Below are 19,920 nucleotides of genomic sequence, written 5' to 3'. Positions count from 1 at the left end.
CCCAGACCCAGGCCGTGTGTTGACCACTGCCAGACTCTGCTTTCTTTTTAAAACAACTTTTTAAAATTTATTTATTTGTTTTATTTTTGGCTGTGTTGGGTCTTCGTTTCTGTGTGAGGGCTTTCTCTAGTTGTGGCAAGCGGGGGCCACTCCCGTTGCGGAGCACAGGCTCCAGACGCGCAGGCTCAGTTGTTGTGGCTCACGGACCTAGTTGCTCCGCGGCATGTGGGATCCTCCCAGACCAGGGCCCAAACCCGTGTCCCCTGCACTAGCAGGCAGACTCTCAACCACTGCGCCACCAGGGAAGCCCGACTCTGCTTTCTTAACCATGGCTTTCGTTGTGCACCTGTTCCCTCAGAACTCTACCATAGCTTCCCAGCATCTCTAGCACCTACTCTGAGTCTTAAAAATTGCCCAAACAATATTGTAACAATAGCTATTTCAAAGTGAAAAATGGTCCCCCCGCAAATCGCTTCCCTGTTGCCCTCCAATCCTTATACACGTTTCGTATAACCGTAGTTTATACCTCATTTAATCATAACATGATAGAATTGAATGTTTTGCCTTTTTCATCACAAAGCATTCCCGCTGCCCCCATCTTGCCAAAAGACGATTTTTAAATTCCATTGAATAAATCTTTCATGACATCGTAAACTCTTCCATGGCTTACTGGACTCAAGATATTTACAGTTTTTCCAGTCATTGAAAATGCTAATGGAAGCGCTTGATTCATGTGGCTTTCCTTCCCTATGGGAGATCATTTTGCTAGGAAGGTGACAGGGTGTGAAACCTCTGCCAGAATCACCAGTCTTATCGGCCCCAAAAATCTTTGTCTACTTTCCCTTCCCACCCCCTGCTTCCAGCCAGGCTGGGCCCCCCACCATCTCTCTCCTCATGCCCAGATGCTCATGGTTGAAGGCCCAGCTCAAGTCCGGTCCTGGCATTTGGGAAATGTTAGGATTGGATGAAAGAGGTGAGTCTCCTTCACCCCAAACACCCGTTCCCTCAGACCCGCCTCCCTGTCCCCACTTTCCACCAGCGCTCCCTTCTCCATGTTCACTCGCCAGATGAGCAGGGTGACCGGGGGCACTTTGCCCCCTTCCAGCTCTTGCTTCCTCACCCTCCTGCTGTCTCTTCTCCTCCATCCAGGAAGCCTTCGGGGGCCCCTCCCACCCTCATCCTTCTTGGCCTTCTCTTCACTCCCCTGATGGCTCTTGCCTCGGCAGCGTTCAGCTGTCCTGAGTTTGCCTCTCGTTGTCTCATTACCGCTGGGCTTGTGGGCCCAGAGTGATTTCTTACCCTGTAGGGCAAATATTTATTAAACATGTCCTGTGTACCATGTCCTGTGCCCAGGACCACAGATATCAACTCTAAACAAGTTTAGAGGCTAGAGTTTAGAAGACAAGTAAACAGGCAGTTACAAAATGTCCCTGTGCTGGGGATAAATGCGACCCCAGGAAGCAGTGGGATCCACGCTGGCTGGGGAGGTACAGATGGTTATTAATTACCCACAGGCAGAGGAGAAAGGAGATTCCAGGTAAAAAGAACCACGTACAAAGGCCAAAAAGCTAGCTTACATCCTTTTTCCTCCCTTCTCTCTTTTTCCTTCCCTCCTTCTTCCTCTTTGTATATGTTGACAGAGCATCCATGGCTTGTCGGGGGCCCTTGTGCATTTCTCTGTCCCCAGGGTAACCCACGTGGTAGGTGCTGGGAACTATGGCTTGCTGATTCAATCAGCCAACAAGTGTGTGATGCCTGTCACATGCTAGGACCTGTTTGACTGATTGAGGTGAAAGTTCTAAAGCATTTCCTGGCAGTCACACGACTAAGCTCTCCCCCCCACCCCCGCCCTCCCTGTGGTAAAGAAACAGCAGAGGGAAAACCCTTCTCGGGGGAGAGAAGTGGAAAATGAGGCAGGGTGGATGGCAGTTGCGTGTGATCTGTGTGCAGCTGTGGGTGCGAGACCCTCTCTGGGGATGAGGAGCAAATGGAGGGTGGCTGCAGGTCCAGGGGGTGCAGGGAGATGAGCAGGGGGCACAGAAGCTAAGGGGTCGGGCTGCCCAGGTTCAAAGCTCGGGTCCTCCCCCCAGCTAAGGAAATGCCTTTCACACAGCACCTACTGTATGCCTGACATGGGGCTCGGCACTCTCTGTTCATTGTCTAATTTAACTTTACAGCAGACGGTCAGGTGAGGGTCAGCACGCCCACTTTATAAATGAAGTCCCGGAGGCGTAGGTGATGGGCATGGGTCACATGGCTAGCAGAGGCAGGATTCGAACCCAGGTCTGCCAAGGTGGATCCCGATCCCCAACCACTGTTCTTCCCACTGGTGAATGCAGGGCCCTCAGTAAGTGAACCTTCAGCCGCCCACCGGCCCGGGTGCTCACCACGGGCCCACTGGTGGTGGGAGGGTGGGAGAGAGCAGAGCCCGGCAGACAGGGGTTTGCATCACAGCTCTGCCTCCAGCATGGCCCTGGGGGTGGGCCTTTCTTTGCCCCTGAGCTGTTTCCTCAGCCTTCACTGGGGGCAGTCAGAGCACCCATCTCGTTGGGTTGCTGTGAAGCTTAAGTGAGGTGATGCCTTTAAGTTACCTGCTTATCACACAGTAAACACACAAATCGCTATTGTTTTTATACTATGGCTTGTCATTTCTATAAACCCATTCTCCAGCTTAAAAGAGTTTTCAGTCTCGTGGGGCAGTAAGATTGGATTCGCTCACGTGAAGATCATTAACCGCGTTTTGTAGTATTAGATGAACTGTCAAATGATGGCTCGGCCAGTGCTGGTACAGAGTTTGGATAAAGAAGTTGCTGTGGCCCAGAGCTGTCTGGAACGTGCTCCTGGGAGAGGTGGGATGCGAGCTTCACGCTGAAGGATGGCCCTGTGGAGGAGGAGGGGTAAAGAAAGAGACCATCCAGCATGGCTGTGGAGGTTGGAAGTGATAGGCTGGGCCAGACTCCAGGGTCGGGCTAGACTAGGTCCCGTGGGCAAGTGGGCAATGGGGAGCCATTGAGAGTTCTTGAGCAGGGGTGTATTTGAGGAGAGTGGAGGGGTCCCCGACAGGCCTCACGTTGCACTCTGTGCTGGGCAGCAGCTGCCTTCCTTCCTGTCTGACAGCCGCCCGTGGGTAATAAACGAGACCCCCCCCAGTAAGAACATTGGAGCAGATGGTAACTCACCCTGCAGAAGCCAGACACTGCTGTGGTCCTGAATCACAAGTATGTTGTGTCACAGTTATGACTGGCCCAGTGCTGTGACAATTATCGTATTGACACCAGGAAACCGGTGCTGACTCTGTGCCAGCACTGGCACCACAGCCTTTACGAGCCCCATTTATAGACCCAGCACCCCTGTTGATGGTGAGGATTGTAACACTGCCTTTGCCACCTGGAAATGCAAGTCATAAATAATCTACCAGCACCGGTAAGTCTGAGAAAATCTATATAATACCCCAGCTGTATTGTAAAGGAAAAGCAGAAAGGAAGCAACTTGTAATAGAACAACATGTGTTTCAACATGTAAAGGTTCAGACACAAACGTAATCTAGTCGACAGGTACCGGCACCACCCTGGAGTGATTGCACTTGCCTGCAAGATGGGAGAGCCAAGTGTTGTCTGTACTTTTCCTCTACGTTTTACATCTTGAAATAAGAGCTAGCACCTACGTTATTATAGACTCTCCATGAATGCCATGGCTACAAACATGGACTGATACAAGGGAGTGGCACTGGCTACTCAGGTTCCACTGGTGGTATTGCCGGTAGTGACGTGATTTTCTGAAATGATGGATAACATTTGGTAAAGCACTGAGTAAAAGATAGTACCATCCACCTTCAATTTATATGGTAATTGCATTTCTGGAAAATTCAGTTTATATTAAAATGAGGTGAAATATACTTTGAGGTTATATGTAAAGCAGAATCAGATTCTAGGCTTAATAATTAGAAGCAACCCACACACACGAGTGTCTGGTGGCACGTTTAGAAATCATGAAAAACAGGGCAGTACTGTTGTGCGGGGCTGTCCCCGTGCATGCAGGATTGCCAGCTTTCCTAGGCCTCAGTCATTACATGCTGACCCTCAGTCTTTGTGGTCACCTAAAATAGCCCTATGTGTCTCCAGGTTGCCCTTTAGATGACAATACTGCTTTTGCAGCAACTGCCAACTTATATCAAATTGTTTAACCTTTGCAACAACCCTTTGAAGTAGATGTTTTCATTCCCATTTTCTGGATATGCACACTGAGGCTTGGAGAGGTGCCGTAACCTGCTCAAGGCCCCAGAGCTGGGACCAGAACCCTCTCTGTTTTTCTGCCTCACCAGAGCATTTAGTACTGCATTAGTGTTTTATGGAACCATGTGCCTTAAGGTTACTTCAACATGCATTTATTAAACTCCTACTGGATTACAGGCACCCTGGTAAGTCCTGGAGACACAGAGGCAAATATCTAAGATGTGGTCCCTGTGCAACGTGTGGGCTGGTACAGAGAGAGGGTGGAGTGGGGGGTCATGGCTCAGGAAAGGAACAGAAAGAAGTTCAGGGTGGCCAGTGCACAGTCCTTGAGAGGGAACGGAGGGAGACGGGTTGGAGTGGTAGGCAGGGGTGGCTTAGGAAGGCACCTAGTGAGATAAAGGTGGTGGAGAGCCACAAAGGGCTTAAAGCAGAGGGGTGTGGTGACCGGGCTTTCTTTAGAGAAAGGCCACTGTGCTTGTGGCATGAGGAATGGTTCCATGGGACCTGAGGCTGCATTCTACATAGTAGTCGTTCGGTAGGAGGTGGTGGCAGCTTTCGGAGAGAAGAGGACGGTTTGAGAAATACACAAGGGTGAGAATCCACCCTCGGTGACTGAACGCAGAGGGTGTTGGGGGCAGAGAAGTCCACGCAGCTTCCTGGCTTGAGTGCCCGTGCTTGGTGGAGCTGTTGGATGAGACGGGGTGGTGTCAGGGGAGGGAGAGGTTGGGCCAGAACTGAGGGAGATATGCCTCTCTTTGGGGACCCGTTACATTTGCAGTGCCTCTGAGACTGCAAGTGGAGATGTCCGGGTGGTGGACAGGAAGCCTGGAGCTCGGACAGAGGGATGTGGAGTGGAGTCATCAGTTTGTGTGTTAGGATTTCTTTACCTGGGGCCCAGGGATGCTTCAGGCGGGCCCCTGAAACCCCTTGGAATTGTATAAAAATGATGGGATCAGGGGACTTCCCTGGCAGTCCAGTGGTTAAGACTTCGTCTTCCAATGCAGGGGGTGTGGGTTCAATCCCTGGTCGGGGAGCTAAGACCCCACATGCCTCGTGGACAGAAAACCAAAACATAAAAAAACAGAAGCAATATTGTAACAAATTTAATAAAGACTTTAAAATTGGTCCACAAAAAAAAAAAATCTTAAAAAAAAATGATGGGGGCTTCCCTGGTGGCGCAGTGGTTGAGAGTCTGCCTGCCGATGCAGGGGACGTGGGTTCGTGCCCCGGTCTGGGAGGATCCCACATGCCGTGGAGCGGCTGGGCCCGTGAGCCATGGCCGCTGAGCCTGCGCGTCCAGAGCCTGTGCTCCGCAACGGGAGAGGCCACAACAGTGAGAGGCCCGCGTATCACCAAAAAAAAAAAAAAAGATGGGATCATGTGAATAAGTACATTTTTCTAGGGTATGAGTCCATAGCTATCATCTGATTTTCAAAAGGGCCTGTGTCCCCCAAAAGATGAGAAACCTCTGACATGCCATATTTTACCTGTTCTAAGTTACACTGTTATTTTATATACCAGAAGGTACATAATACGTCCAATTAAGAAGGATGTACATCAGAAGCAGAAATACTGCTAGTTAATCTGCTCTACATTACCTTAACGTTGGTTATTCCTTTGTGACACATGAAATAACCACACCGGACTCTTGTTGCTTTGAAGATTATTTATCTCTCCCAAAGGAACCGGCAGGTTCTCCTGTCTGCAGGTGTATTGTTTGAGGTAAGACAGCGATCAGTTTGCATGTACTGCAGTAACAGCATAATCCAGCTTCGTCTACTGGTGTGTATCTTCTCAAATCTATAAAGTACTTGGTTGTTTCTTTGCAAGAAAATACAGGATCGTGATCATTTCTCTGATGATTTATATTTGCTTTACAGTATCAACTTTAACCCTCTGTCTGTGAAACAGTGTAATCTTTTAAAAAGACGTTCTAAACATCAAACAGCAATTGATTTAAATTAAATTGATTTAAAAATATTTTAACCAACAGAGCCCGTAACTCGGCCAAAGTGATGATAAAAGGATCAGCTCTGAGCCAGGTCCCTTACACTCAGAGAGTGGTAACTACATGCCACCTGGGGGGCATCCTGATTTCAGAGACAAGATAAATAGTGCTAAGAGAATGCATTTTAGAGTTGATGGAATTAAAGCTCTGGGAACGGGTGGGATACCCAGGGAGAGAATTCAGGAGAAGGACGGAGGGGTAAAGGTATGGGACTTGGAGAGATGAGCGGTGGGGGAAGCTGAGTCCTCTGGGAAGTAGAGAAAGGCTGGTGTGGGGGGACCTGGAGGAGAGCAGGAGAGGGAGGGCCCCCTGCAGCTGGCCACGCCTGGGGAGGGCAGCATCGGGGCTGCGGGGCAGTGGATCCCGACCGTGCGTCTCTCCCTTTCAAAGGCTTTATTCATTTGAGTTCAGAAGTTGAACTCAAAGAGGACACAGTGAGGTTGTCGGGTAGGTGACACTATTATCCAAGAAAGAGACACAGAAGGAGGAACAGATTGGGGGAGAAAGTAACAATTTGTGTTTTGAGCATGCGGTTGTAGGTAGGAAATCCAGGTGGATGTACACAAAAGGGTGTTGAAAGTACGGGTCTTAAACTCAAGAGATACCACTGGGCTGGTGAGAGACATTGAAGATCATCAGCACATCAGTGGCCCTAAGAACCGTAGGAGTAGGTAAGAAAAGCCACAGGAGTGTGTAGAGAAAGAACAGATGTGGGAGGAGGCCAGACTTCCGGGAAACAGCTTAGAAATCTGCAGACCCAGCAAGCAGCCACCATGACAGCCAGAGGGCAGGGCTCGCTCCTGACCTACCTTTGCATCCTCTATGCCTACTGCAGTGTCTGGCACATAACAGATGCTAATCAGAGTTGGCTGACTGGTTGATTAATTGATGGAAGGAATGTGTGAAAAAATGAACTTGTAAAAGACTAAAAACAACATGAGGAAAGGAAGCAGGAAAGCAGGAGCATCTAATGGGGGAAAGTGTTTAAGCTGGGAACTGGGAGAAAGACAAGGTGTCCCTTAATGAGGTGCCCTGGTGTCCTTGGGGAGTGGCCCTTGAGTGGAGAGTTGGGAAACAAGACAGATGGCCATCACCTGAGGCAAGAACAGGAGGCAAGCATGGATTCTGCTTTCAACCGATGAAGCTGTTTTGGAAGGAGCGTGTTGCAGCTAGCACAGGTGGTCTGGGAAGGACCCGTGTTGCTCAGGATGCCTGAGAAAGGGCCCAGGAGAGCCCCCCGAGTCGTTGCCCTGTGGGATGGATGGGAGGCAGTCTGTCTTAGGGAACAGGTGATGCTTACAGGATCCAGGCAGCATCTTGCCCTTTCTGGCTGCAGACACAGCCCCTGAGCATGGACGCTCTCCTCTGCCCTCCATCACTAAGAGTGTGTTGAAGGCCAAAGTAAGAGGACATGGAGTGGTGTTTCTTGTTCGACAGCCTCCCGGCACCAGTAAACCCCTGCCCGGGATTTAAGGGTGTGCTTTTATGGTGCCCTTGGTTGCCATGGCGACAGCAGCCTTCTAGTCCAAGAGAGATGGATGGTGTTTAAATCACTATAAGCCAAGGTAGCAATGTGTTTTCCAGGCAGTAAATAATAGCTCCTAATGCCGGTGGAAGCTTGGCTGGGCACTGCATGGAATATTTATGTTGCTTAGGCTATTCTGGGGATTCATTTTCATTTTTGTGGCCTTCATGGTGGAGATGTGTAAAAATCAATAGCATTGACTCTCTCGCTAATCTTAATTCATCATGAAATAGGCTTAAACACCAGACTCCCCCTTCCAGTGATTTTTTTTTAGGTATCCTGTGGACAGGGACTTGAATTGGGCTCAGCAATCTTTGTGCATGTGGTTGTTCTTCAAGTCTCTTGTCCCCTCCGGACACAGCTTCCCTGCCACCATGCAGATCTTGTTTCTTTCCTAGAGGTGAGGTTCCTAGGCTGAAGCACCCTGTGTGCTGACCCTTCTTGTTCTAAAGAATGTATTCACACAGCACATTCTAGATCAGGACTCCTTGGAGCAACAGGACAGCCTGTTCCCCTTCAAAGCCCAGCTCCAGGAGGACCTCGCTAGCGACACATTGCCACCTGAGCTGCCTCTGTGTCCCTGAGCTCCCACTGCTGCTGTCTCCCGAATGGCCCTTCGTCATGACTGTCACTGTCTGGGTCCGGCTCATTCATCAGCATGATGTCTAAGACCAGCACAGGACCTGGCACCCAGTGGGCTTAATAAATGGCTGGTGAATTGAATTGGACAGAAAGTCCTTTACTTTCAGATGTAGAGGCTCGAGTGAGAGAAGACTGTTTGTGCCGAAAGCCCGTTGTAGACACATGGGTTTATGTCCTGTTTTGTCCCATTCATTCTCACTGGGTTATTGGGGTCAGAATGGGCTCATTCACCAAGTGTTTACAGCTTTCATAGGCCTCAACGAGAAGCACGCAGAGCATGCAAAGATAAGGCCCTCACCCTCAGTAAGGGAGAGGCAGGTGCACGAGAGTGTGGAATGAAAAAGGGCTCAGGAGGAAGGAGAGCTGTTGAGTAAGGGCTGCTGTGCCTGGTGCTGTGTAGACACTGGCTCGTGTAATTCACACCTGCCGTGAGAGGTGGGAACTGTAATCCACATTCCATGGAGTTAAGAACCCACGGCTCAGGGACTTCCCTGTTGGTGCAGTGGTTAAGAATCCACCTGCCAATGCAGGGGACACGGGTTCGAGCCATGGCCTGGGAAGATCCCACATGCCGCAGAGCAGCTAAGCCCGTGCGCCACACCTGAGCCTGCGCTCTAGAGCCCGCGAGCCACAATTACTGAAGCCCGCGCACCTAGAGCCTGTACTCCGCAACAAGAGAAGCCACCGCAATGAGAAGCCCACGCACCGCAACGAAGAGTAGCCCCTGCTCGTCACAACTAGAGAAAGCCTGCGTGTAGCAATGAAGACCCAACACAGCCAAAAATAAACTAATTAATTGAAAAACAAAACAAAACGCACGGCTCAGAGGGATTGAGTCAATCTGCTGCATTATTGTCCGCACTTTACAGAAAAGAATATGAAGACCTAGAAAGACAACTTGCCAAAAATCAGCCACATGCATAGAAAGCACCAGAGGCTGGGTTTTGAACTTGGATTTTCTGGAGTCAAGGCCTATCCCGGATCTGTGTGCTGTATTGCCCAGTGTGCTGTAGGCTATGGAGGGAGCATTTTGTCCTTCCTGGATGGCCTCATGCTGAGACCTGGAAGACGTAGTAACTGAACTGGTCTTGAAGATTGGCGAGATTTTGGTAAGTAGAGAAGGTGGAAAGGAGCTTCTGGGTGAACAGAAGCAAAGGCTTGCACGTGGGAAAGTGCAGGGTTTGTTCAGGGAACACAGGGAAATGTGGTGTGTGATGAAGCTGCACTTGAATTCCCCATGGGGCTGGGTAGTAGTTGAGTATCGGCCTTGGAGTTGGATGGATCTGAGCTTGAATCCTACCTTTTTCTAGATGGGCAACCGTGGGCCAAATACTCTAACTCTGGGTGCCTCCATTTCCACCTCTGTGCAATGGGAATGATAATACTACTTTCTGTCTTTTAGAATTCGATAGCATAAGAGTAAAGCATGTAGAGCCAGCAATAACTACTAGTCCCATCATTATATCATTACTAAGTATCCCCTGATCTTCCATTTCTCCCAAACTGAGCACTTTCCCTCTTGAGCCCTCTGCTTTCAACCAGGATGTCCCTGACTACTAAGTAATAAAGCCATGGGATCTCAAGGTTGGAATAGGCCATGGGTGTGGATGATCTTTTTGGTGCCAACCATCAGCAAGAAGAAAGAGTAACACCATTCCCTGGCCTCCTAAGATGTTGGGTTTCTTGCCCACAATGCCCCAACCCTGATGATGAGATTAGATGTTGAGTGAATCCTTCTCTCCTGAACTACCAGGGCTGGAAGTGGCATTTTAGGGTCAATGTCTGAGAAGTCTCTGCAAGTTCCTCTCCATAAGCTGCACGTGAGCCCCCAGCAACCACGTACCCCTCAGTGGGGAGCCCCTGAGCCCCTTCCTCGCTGGGTTCCTGGAGCCCCACAGAGGTTGGTGATGCTCATTGTCCTCAGCTTCTCCAAAAGTCTGGCTTCCCCCTTTGCAGGGCAAGCTTCATCCCTGACATAAACATGTCTGTGATGACACATCTGGGACCCGTCCTTCCCTTCAACTCAGCTTTTGAGTCCCTTCTATTCTTTTACATTGGAATTCTGTCTTGACTGGTCCAGCCTGATAGAATGTCTTCCATCTCAGCACCCTCGGCACCCCGGCCCCTCAGCTGCTGCTGGAGCTAGGACTTCAGAGGATTCTGTCCATAATGGCCACCATGGCTCACTCCCACTGCCTTCCATCCTTTCTTCCGGAGTCTGGCTGCTACAACTGTGTACACTTCTCTCTGGCTGTGTACACTTCTCTCTGTCCTGATGATTTTTTGTTTTTAATCTCTGAGTCCTGTTCACCCGATTCACCCAGATTTTCCAGGCAATGCATAACCACCTCTTAACACCAGCCTTCCACTGCCACCACATTGCCAGTCACTCCCTTTGTCAGTAAGGGGATCCCATAGGGATTTTCAGGAGACTCCACTCTGTCCCTCCCCATATAGCTAAGACAGCCTCTCTGTTTGCATTTTTGAGCCCCCAGATATGTTGTTCTTTGCCAGTCAAGGCCACTGGGCTGGAGGGCATTGCGTCTTGCCCCAGTGATACCAGCAAAGGCAGTCAGAATCCTTCAGTTATTGAGCGGTCGGTGTCTGTGTCATGTGCTTGGCGTGGTGATCTCTAATCTTCACATCGACCTTGGAAACAGGGGTTATCCTCATTTTACACTGAGGAAGATGGAGGCCCTGGAAGGCTGCAGAGACCTTCTAACCCAGGCACGCACCTTTGTACTTGGTGGTGGGGTCCACACTGTCAGGTCAGTCAACTGTGACAGAGAAGGTTGGAACTGGATTACTAAGAAATGGTGATCTCTGGCAGGTCTGTTCTAAGTTCTGTTTTACTATGATGGACGGGACCTTTCTGCAGGCTTCCTGACTCTACTTATTCCTATTCCTGGTTGACCCCAGGTGTAGGATGGTCCCTCTCAAGAGTCCATGTTCAGATCCTCAGGTTGTCCTCAGCATCTTCACTTCATTCTGAGTGGAAAAGAATAGTGTGGATCATCTGGGCAGGTGCATTCACTTAAGGAAAGGTGGCATAGACTAAGATTGGGAGCAGGCCCTACCCACAGTCACAGAGGTAGTCAGGGGTTAGATTCAAGGGTTAGATATTTAGGTTACGTGTTTGACTTTGTTTGTATCTGATTGGCCAGAACGTAGTCACCTGGTCACACCTAGCTGCAAGAGAGGCTGGGAAATGTCTTTATTCTAGGCAGCTATGGATCCAGTCGAAACTTAGGGGGTTTGTTACTGCTGAAGAAGGGAGAGTGGATCTTTGGTGGGGGACAGCTCAGAGTCTCTACCGTTGTGGTGGGATGGGGACTTAGAACCCAGTTATCCCTCCCTCCCTTGTTGCCTCTCAGTTCTAATCCTGTCCCTTGTCACTTTCCCTCACTTACTCCTCAGCCCAGCTCAGGGCTGATGCCATGTTACCTGGATCCCAAGGCAAGCCAGTGTTTTGGCGTATTCTTTTAGGCTCCACACATGTGCTAATGACAAACCACTGTCAAATTAAAACTTTAGCTCCTCATGGAAATTTTGCTGCATTGCTAAAGTACTGTTACCTCCTTGAATAGTGAATACCTTCACTATTTTCTTTTGAAAACATGATTCCCTCCACCTATTTAGAATTTGGTTACTTGAAACAGACAGAATGTTTTTTCTTTGTTTACTGTTTCTGCTACAGTGGTCTAAGAACGCCTCTAAAAATGATGAAGAGGCCAGATGTGTCCATGGTGACCTCCCTTTTCAGATTCTCATTCTCCTGGCACCTTGTTCCTAGAGATCAATAACATCTGAATGGAAGTTATGCCAGACTATTTGGTGCCTGCTGTAGCATTCTTTCCTAGGAGTTCAGGTAGTGCTGTCTCAAAATCCGAAGCTGGGAAAAATCTGTTGGTGTTGAAAACAATGATTCTCTAAGGATTGGATGTTCAGTACCCTGCTTTCCAACCATATGGGATGGGCAGATGTACCCCAGACACAGAGGCAAACATGGCTGGGGTAGCAGGCAATGATGAGTTGCTGCCTGAAGTCAGGCAAGCTGGGCCCCTGAGGTTAAGGACAGACAGAGGAGCAAACAGGAGTTGAAAACAGGAAGGTATTGTGTCGCCAGGTTTGCAGCAGAGAGCCCAGCACATGTGGTGGAGAGGGCAAACTCCTGATCACTGACAGCTCTGTAACCTGGAACAAGCCACTTCTCTCTCAAGCCTCAGTTTTTTCTTTGTCTGCAGAGTGGGGATAGAACTTATTCAAGTGGTATTAAGATCAGTTCAAGATACTCTGTGACACATCTCAGGCACCCAGTAGGTGCTCAGTTAACCTCAGTGTCTTCCAAGCTCCAGGTAGCTGGCTCGCGGAAGGTTCAGCCGAAGTCAGGATCAGGACCCTGGAGAGCTCCAGGGAGTCCTGGTCCTTTGAAAAGGGTTGTGCTCTAGACAGGGGTCCCCAAACCCGGGGCCCATGGACCACGCGGCCTGTTAGGAACTGGTCTGCACAGCAGGAGGTGAGCAGTGGGCGAGCGAGCGAGCGTAGCTTCATCTGCCGCTCCCCATCGCTTGCATTTACCACCTGAACCATCTCCACACACACCCCGCCCCCCCAACCCCCCCCACTGCTCCCCCTCCACCCCGGCCATCTGTGAAAAAATTGTCTTCCATGAAACCGGTCCCTGGTGCCAAAAAGGTTGGGGACCGCTGCTCTAGGAAACACTGCAGTTGCTGGGATGGATCTCAGCTTCATCCATCCTGTCCTTCTCACAAATAGGGGAAGTGTTCTTTCTCCTGGCGGTCCACAGGGTGATTTTAGTAATATGTGAGCCCAGATTAAAGAACATCCCATCACATAATGAGACAGTATTCCCTTTTCATGTGTCTGAAGGCAAAAGGTGCAGTAAGCTGGCTTATTTTTTAGCACCTCTCTGACACTTGCTCCTCTTGCCTTTGAACTAAGAGAGAACACAGCTCAGACCCAGAACCTTTAGCTAGAATTTAATCACGTTTTATCTTCATTGCATTTATTTTTGCATTTATCTTCTATTTGTGGTAAGAGATAATGGTTTTCAGTTGATTGTGGCAGTTTACAGTTTTCTTATTACATAATATTTTTTTAATGTAAAAGAGCATATTGATGTATAGAAAATACTAAGTAAATAATGCAGAGATGATACATGTATGTGGCAAAAAAAATTGGGAAGATGGTAAGAGTGATTCCAGTTTGGATTAGTTCACCCCCCGCCTCATTGTCGATGGTAAAATGCCAGCCCAGGGCGAGTATGGAACTTGCCCAAACTGCTCAGCAAACTGTACCTTCTGACCCTGCGGTCTTGGGTCCTTGCCCCAACACCACCCTGCTAGCTCAGTGCCTTTTGAACAATGCTCAGCTTTCCAATTGACTCCATTATCCTAGAAAACTTAGGGAGGGGCAGCCCTTCTTCAACTTTCGTGGCATTCTCAGTGATCGGACCGTCCCCTCCCCCTAGGAAATAAATAGCTTTGTCCTGGAAGTAGGGAGAAAACACCCCACAATTCCAGTATTGGAATGCAAATGAGCAATTAGAGTCAATTAAAACAGGATACAGTATAATTACCACCAATTGTGCTAACCTTTATATTCAGTAGGACTTGACCTGCTAAAAGGAAATTAAACAATAGTAAAACAAAAAATAAAAAAAAAACCCAACACAACCTCTTTCTGAACCAAAGGGTGTGCTTTGGTCAGGAGTCTCCTTTCAGAGGCCTGAGAGGTCTGACAGCTGAGACCCTCCTTCCCCCACACCCACCTCTCTGGGTCCTAACCACCACTGGCAGTGGCCAGGAACAGCCAGGCTTGATGGTACCTTGTCAGTGACCTTATTATGCCCGTAACCAGGCCTTGCATAATTTAGCATAATGCCTGAGCCCTGCTTGGCTCCCTTCCAGACAGATCCTAGGGCCTCAGACATCTTGAAACTGAACTTTGCACCTGAACTTCCTTGCCCTCCATCATTGGACTGGTCTGTCTTTTAAAGCCACATCTCCTGTGGTTTCCTTATTTATGAACACTCCCTAAAATCCGATGCAATTTTCTGAACCCCATTTTATGTGATTCTAACATTTCACATGGACAAAGCACAAGAGCTATTCTGAAGACCTGCATTCTAACCTCGGGGTCCGGATATCAGACTACTGATTTGTTTCTCTAACAAATATTTATTGAGCACATTGTATGTACCTTATGCCAGCCTGGGCACTGTGGATACAGCAGAGAATGTAAAAGACCCAACTCCCTTTTTCTGTGGAACTTACATTTTAGAAATGTTAAACTTGCAAGACAATAAAACAGCTGACAGAGAACAGCTATGGTGCTGGGCAGATGCTGGCGTGACTGGGGGATGGATGTGGGGTGAGGGTCAGGGAGGACGTGGCAGACAGGCGTGGTTTATAGCGAAGAGGGCGGCTCCTGACGTAAGACTGAGGTACTTCAAACCCACCACCGGGGGCCTCCCTGCCTGATGTGGACGGTAGATTGGACGATATCGCAGCTGGAAGGCAGGGCCCCTGGCTTTGAGGAGTCCTCAGCCCTGTGGGGATTCAGGCGTACCCAGGACTAACGCCTTGGGTGGCCCAGGAGCCAGGGATGGACGTTCTGGACAAAGGGAGGCATGAAAAGGCAGGGAGGTCTGAAGGAGGCCTGGCATGCGCCCCAGCAGCGAGGAACTTGGCACAGCGAGAGCGGAGTGGTTGGGGGAGGGGTGGAGACCGATGGAGTCACACAGCAAGTTGGGGCAGCGCCAGGGTTGGAGCACAGGGTCCCTGACGTGAAGCCCAGCCCTTCGCTCTGTATCCCACGACCCTGAGTGAGAGACTGGGAGGTGGGCTCAGGAGCAGGAAGACACAGGCCAGCTTCTTATTTTAAAAACTTGGGCTACGGAATGGGGCTGTCACATGACTGAGAAGAAAGGTGATGAAGGGCCCTGACGATGAGGATGAAGACAGGGTGTCATTTCAGAGTATAGTTGGAGATCAAGTTGGCAGGACTGGATGCTCCTTCTGGGGTGTGAGGGCAGCCTCGGTGAGGCTGACTGCAGCCTGAGCACCCGCAGGACAACCTGGAGGTGCCTAGACATCCCAGGGGACCAGATCTGTGCTCATTTCAGACTAGTTCCATACCTTCCCCGCCTGAATCAGCTCTCCTGTTCCTGCTTAGCCTTGGAGACCCAGCTCCAACCCCGCTGTCACGGCCAGGAGAAGGCCAGAGCCCTTCCTGGAGACCCTCCAACCTGTCTCTCTAGCCTCCTTTCCCGGTTTCATGCTACTGTGGTGGGTTCATGACCCTAGACACCTCATCCGTGTGCACACATCCAGCAGTGCTTGAGCACAACACCTGGTCTCACCATTCTGAGGGCTGGGACTAAGGACCTGCAGTGGATGGTGAAGGCATGAGTGAAAAATGGACTAGAGCAAGGGGAGCAGGTAGCGGGTTCTTCCCAGCTGATAATGGGGCTGCCTGGAGTCCCATGCGGAGGGTTCTGGCGCCACATCCAGGCTTAGCTGCAGGGTATCATAATCAGCTAGTGATGTCTGGCATGGGCACAGGAGGGAAGTGGCAGCATGTGTACCATTTACGTGCAGGTTCCCAATAACAAGGTCTGTACTGTTTGGACAGTCTACAGCTGCTCTTGGGAAAAATCAAAGGTGATATGCACGTGTCTAGGATGGCTGAGGGTAGAGACAGATTGCAAGGGGCTTTTAGGAGAGCTGGGCCAGCAATGCATCTCAGTTTTCATACTGCTCTCCACTTGCGTGCATTACCTAACGATCCTCCCGAACCACCTTTTGTACCCTGGCTCCAGGCTCTCCAACATCAGCTTACAAGGGGATTGTTCTAGCTAACGCCTGACACCCAGTGGTTTCATTTTGGCAGGCTGACTCGTCCGCACTGTGGTCTTCGGGCAATTTACCTGAATATTTTATTTCCCTTATGGTTTTACAAAATGAGCATAAAAAGGAGGGTGTGGGTGCCAGTGGAGAGAGTGGAGTTCTCCTAAATGTCATATTAGAAGCAGAGCATCCATTTAGAACTCTGAACATTGGAATTGATTCAGAATAATCATCAGCCACTTAATAAATCCTGCCCATGTGCTGACTGAGGAGCAGTCTGCTCTGTGTACCGCCAGGGGCATGGCAGGCTGCGTGTGGCCAGGTTATGGATGACCCCTGATGACACACCAGTGGCCCAGTCCTCTCACCACAGACCAGACAGAGCACAACCAGCACATTTAGTCACATCAGGATGGTCCCATAGATGAAGGCCAAATGTCTATGATTTTCGTTTGTTCTTATGTTTTACAGGATAACATCTTTTTCCCTAAATTTTGTGAGCATTGGGGGTTAAGCTCCAGAAATATCATTAATCAGGTCCTGGGCATTTTGGATAATTAATCTTCTGCCATACAACAGAGACAAAAATGGAAATTATACGGTGAAAGCAATAGATTTTCGCCTTCCCAGCTTCATAGACATAAGCTGGTTGATTAGGGGGGTTCATTTTGAAGGAGGAGAGTCAAGCATTTGTGTGAAATGCTGAAGATCTATGATAGATTGTGCCTACAAAGCTAAGGGAAGTGGAGATTTTATAGCAATATTAATTAGCTCTCTGGGCAGGAACCACCAACATTTACTGTTTACTGGTCTCTAATTTATTATTTTTAGTATTATTATTACTAGTATTGTCTACTGGTCTGTAGTTATATATTTGACTTGCTTTCAACTTCTTTGGATTACCATATATGTGACAGCAAGAAATTGTTTGTATTGATTATATGCCTTGTCGATTGAGCCAGTGGTTGATCTGGGAACATGGACGTAGAAATTTGTGGGGCAGAGTTGTGGGTGGCCTGAGGTGGGTGCCATCATGGTAGGTTAGGAACAGTGTCTGGATGAGATCATCCAGCCTTCCAGGTTGTGCTGGCAGGACCCATGGACCCCACCCCCTGCTGGTTCTTATTTCCTATTGTTCAGGCTGAGTTTAAATCCCTGCATTGTCACTTACCAACCAAATGACTTAACTTCTCTGAGAGTCACATCTGTAAAAATGGGGAAAATAACACTGAATTTGCATGGCTGTCGTGGGAGTCACATATACAGCTTCATGGTTGATTGCATGACCTTGAAGTCAGACAGGCCTCGTTGTGAATCTGACATCTGACATTCCTTAGCTGGGCCATCCTAGGTGAGTGAGCAGTGACCTCTCTGACATTCCTCATATCTAAAAAGACGATAATCATAACTATCTGAAGAATGAATGTCTGGTGTGTGGAAGTGATGAATAAACATAGCAGTTTCTATCGTCATGTGTAAAGTGCGCAGCATATAGTAGGATTTTGTTCGTTCCTTCTTCCTTCCGTCTCCATTTCCCATGTCCTGAACTCCTATTCATCCTTTACGGGAGGACACCTGGGTCACGTCCTTGGAGAAGCCCTCTCTTGACTACCCCTGAGATTAGCTACTCCCTTCTCTGTGCTCCACCATCCTTTGCATTCCCCTGATTACACAGTGCATTAGTTATCTACCTACATACACGCCTGTCTTTTCTGTCAGTGGGAAGCCTCTTGAAACAGAAACTTTCATCCTGTGGCTCCCATTCATTCAGGAGTCTAGCTCAGTGTTCGGTACAAGGGAGTGTTTAGGGTGTGTGAGTGAATGAGTGAGTAAATAAATAAATGAGTGGAGTGAAGGCCTGAGCCACTAGTGAAAGAAACCCTGCATTGCAAAGGGGTGAGAGGCTCCAGAGTGATGGAGGGATTAAGATCTTAGGTCCTCGAGCACAGCTTCTGTACTTGAGGAATCTGAGCCTCTGGACCATCCAAAAGCTGGTGCACATATCTGTGAAAGTGCACATTTGGGGGAAAAGGGGGAGCGGGTCCATAGCTGTCATCAGATTCTCAGAAGTGTCTGTGGCCCCCAAATATTAACAAGCTGATGCTCTAAATAGGTGGAGGAATGAAGTGATTGGAGGAGAGCATGTGACGAGGGAGAAAAAATAAGACCAGGAGGGGACACTGAGTCCTGAGGGCACCTTAGGTAGAACAGGAACTCCTGTGGTCTGTCAAGGTGTTGCTGTTTCCTTCTGTGCAGCTCTTGTTCAAGGAAGCTTAGGGAAGATTTCGTTTCTTTCACTGCCTTGATTCTTGCACAGAATCCATGGGCTGCAAGGGTCTCTCAGGTTCATTGGGTCCAATCGCTTGCTTCCAAGCAGACCAAGCAGAAATGATTCCAGGAAAACACTGGGTCTTTCCCACCCTAAACAGCTCCCCATTCTCCTCTCCCCCTCCCATTCCCTCCTCTGTTTTATCCTCTCCTCTCCTCTCCTCTCCATCTTTGGCTGTGAAAACTTGATTTTCATTAAGAGCAGTGATGTTCAAAAATGTGGGTCTTGGGGCTTCTCTGGTGGCGCAGTGGTTGAGAGTCCGCCTGCCGATGCAGGGGACGCGGGTTCGTGCCCCGGTCCGGGAAGATCCCACATGCCGCGGAGAGGCTGGGCCCGTGAGCCATGGCCGCCGAGCCTGCGCGTCCGGAGCCTGTGCTCCACAACGGGAGAGGCCACAGCAGTGAGAGGCCCGCGTACCAGAAAAAAAAAAAAAAAAAAAAAAAAAAAGTGGGTCTTGACCCACTAGTGAATTGTGACATGAATTTAAAGGGCCATGACCAGTTTTTTAAAAATGACACAGTATGATAGAAAATATTAGAGTGCATCACACATGTGAGATGAGCATGAGTTGGTGAAACTTCCTGTTTCAGCTCTATGTGTGTATGAGTTGTGATATCGTATATATTTCTTTCTTCCGTTCTGGTCAAAAAAAGATTGGAAAGCACTGATACAGCACCACTGTGGGCTCTCAGGAGATGCTCACTGCAAGACCCAGCCTTGAGGGGGTGGGTGTGAGAACAGGCTGTGTGAGGGCTCACTTCTTACCGCTGCGCTGGGTGGCCCTTTGCTGCCGGCAAGAAGTTAGGGGCCTGCCACGTTGCCCGCCACCGTCACTCCTTCTTGATCCTCTCCTCTCCTCTCCTGGCAGGTGGTGTACGTAACCGCGACCTTCCCCTACGTCATGCTGCTGATACTCCTGATCCGGGGGGTCACGTTGCCCGGGGCCTCCGACGGCATCAAGTTCTACCTGTACCCCGACCTCTCCCGGCTCTCCGACCCACAGGTAAGAGTCGCTGGCTCCGTGCACAGCTGCCCTCCACCTCTGGGAAGCCTTCTACACGGAGACTCAACGATCCTTGGAGGGAAGTCTGTGGCCCCTTCTCAGAATAATACTTTTCAATGCATAAATTACATACACAGGGAATCAAATACATTGAAATACAATCACCAAAACATGAAAAATAGACAGATTTGTGACATGGTAATGTAGCAAGATCCAGCACGAGGTGAATAATTTCCATGATTTCAAAGTAGTGATGAGCATACATGATATTTGGAGAACTCTGTACCGTGATATGAAAATATCTGGGATT

The 19,920-nt window shown here is 49.2% G+C and overlaps 1 protein-coding gene across 1 annotated transcript in view; it reads left to right on the top strand.

Annotated features, from left to right (window-relative positions):
- SLC6A11 (solute carrier family 6 member 11) overlaps positions 1-19,920 on the top strand; it is a gene marked incomplete at its 5' end in the record, with an annotated part of 120,092 nt that overhangs the window by 34,906 nt on the left and 65,266 nt on the right. Inside the window, one exon of the mRNA XM_079712796.1 lies at positions 19,476-19,610. Within this exon, the coding sequence (XP_079568922.1) occupies positions 19,476-19,610 (135 nt within the window). The remainder of the gene's footprint in view (positions 1-19,475; positions 19,611-19,920) is intronic.

This window comes from Hyperoodon ampullatus (assembly GCF_949752795.1).
Source record: "Hyperoodon ampullatus genome assembly, chromosome: 10".
Classification (NCBI taxonomy): domain Eukaryota; kingdom Metazoa; phylum Chordata; class Mammalia; order Artiodactyla; family Ziphiidae; genus Hyperoodon; species Hyperoodon ampullatus.
This window is presented reverse-complemented; position numbering and strand designations above follow the sequence as displayed.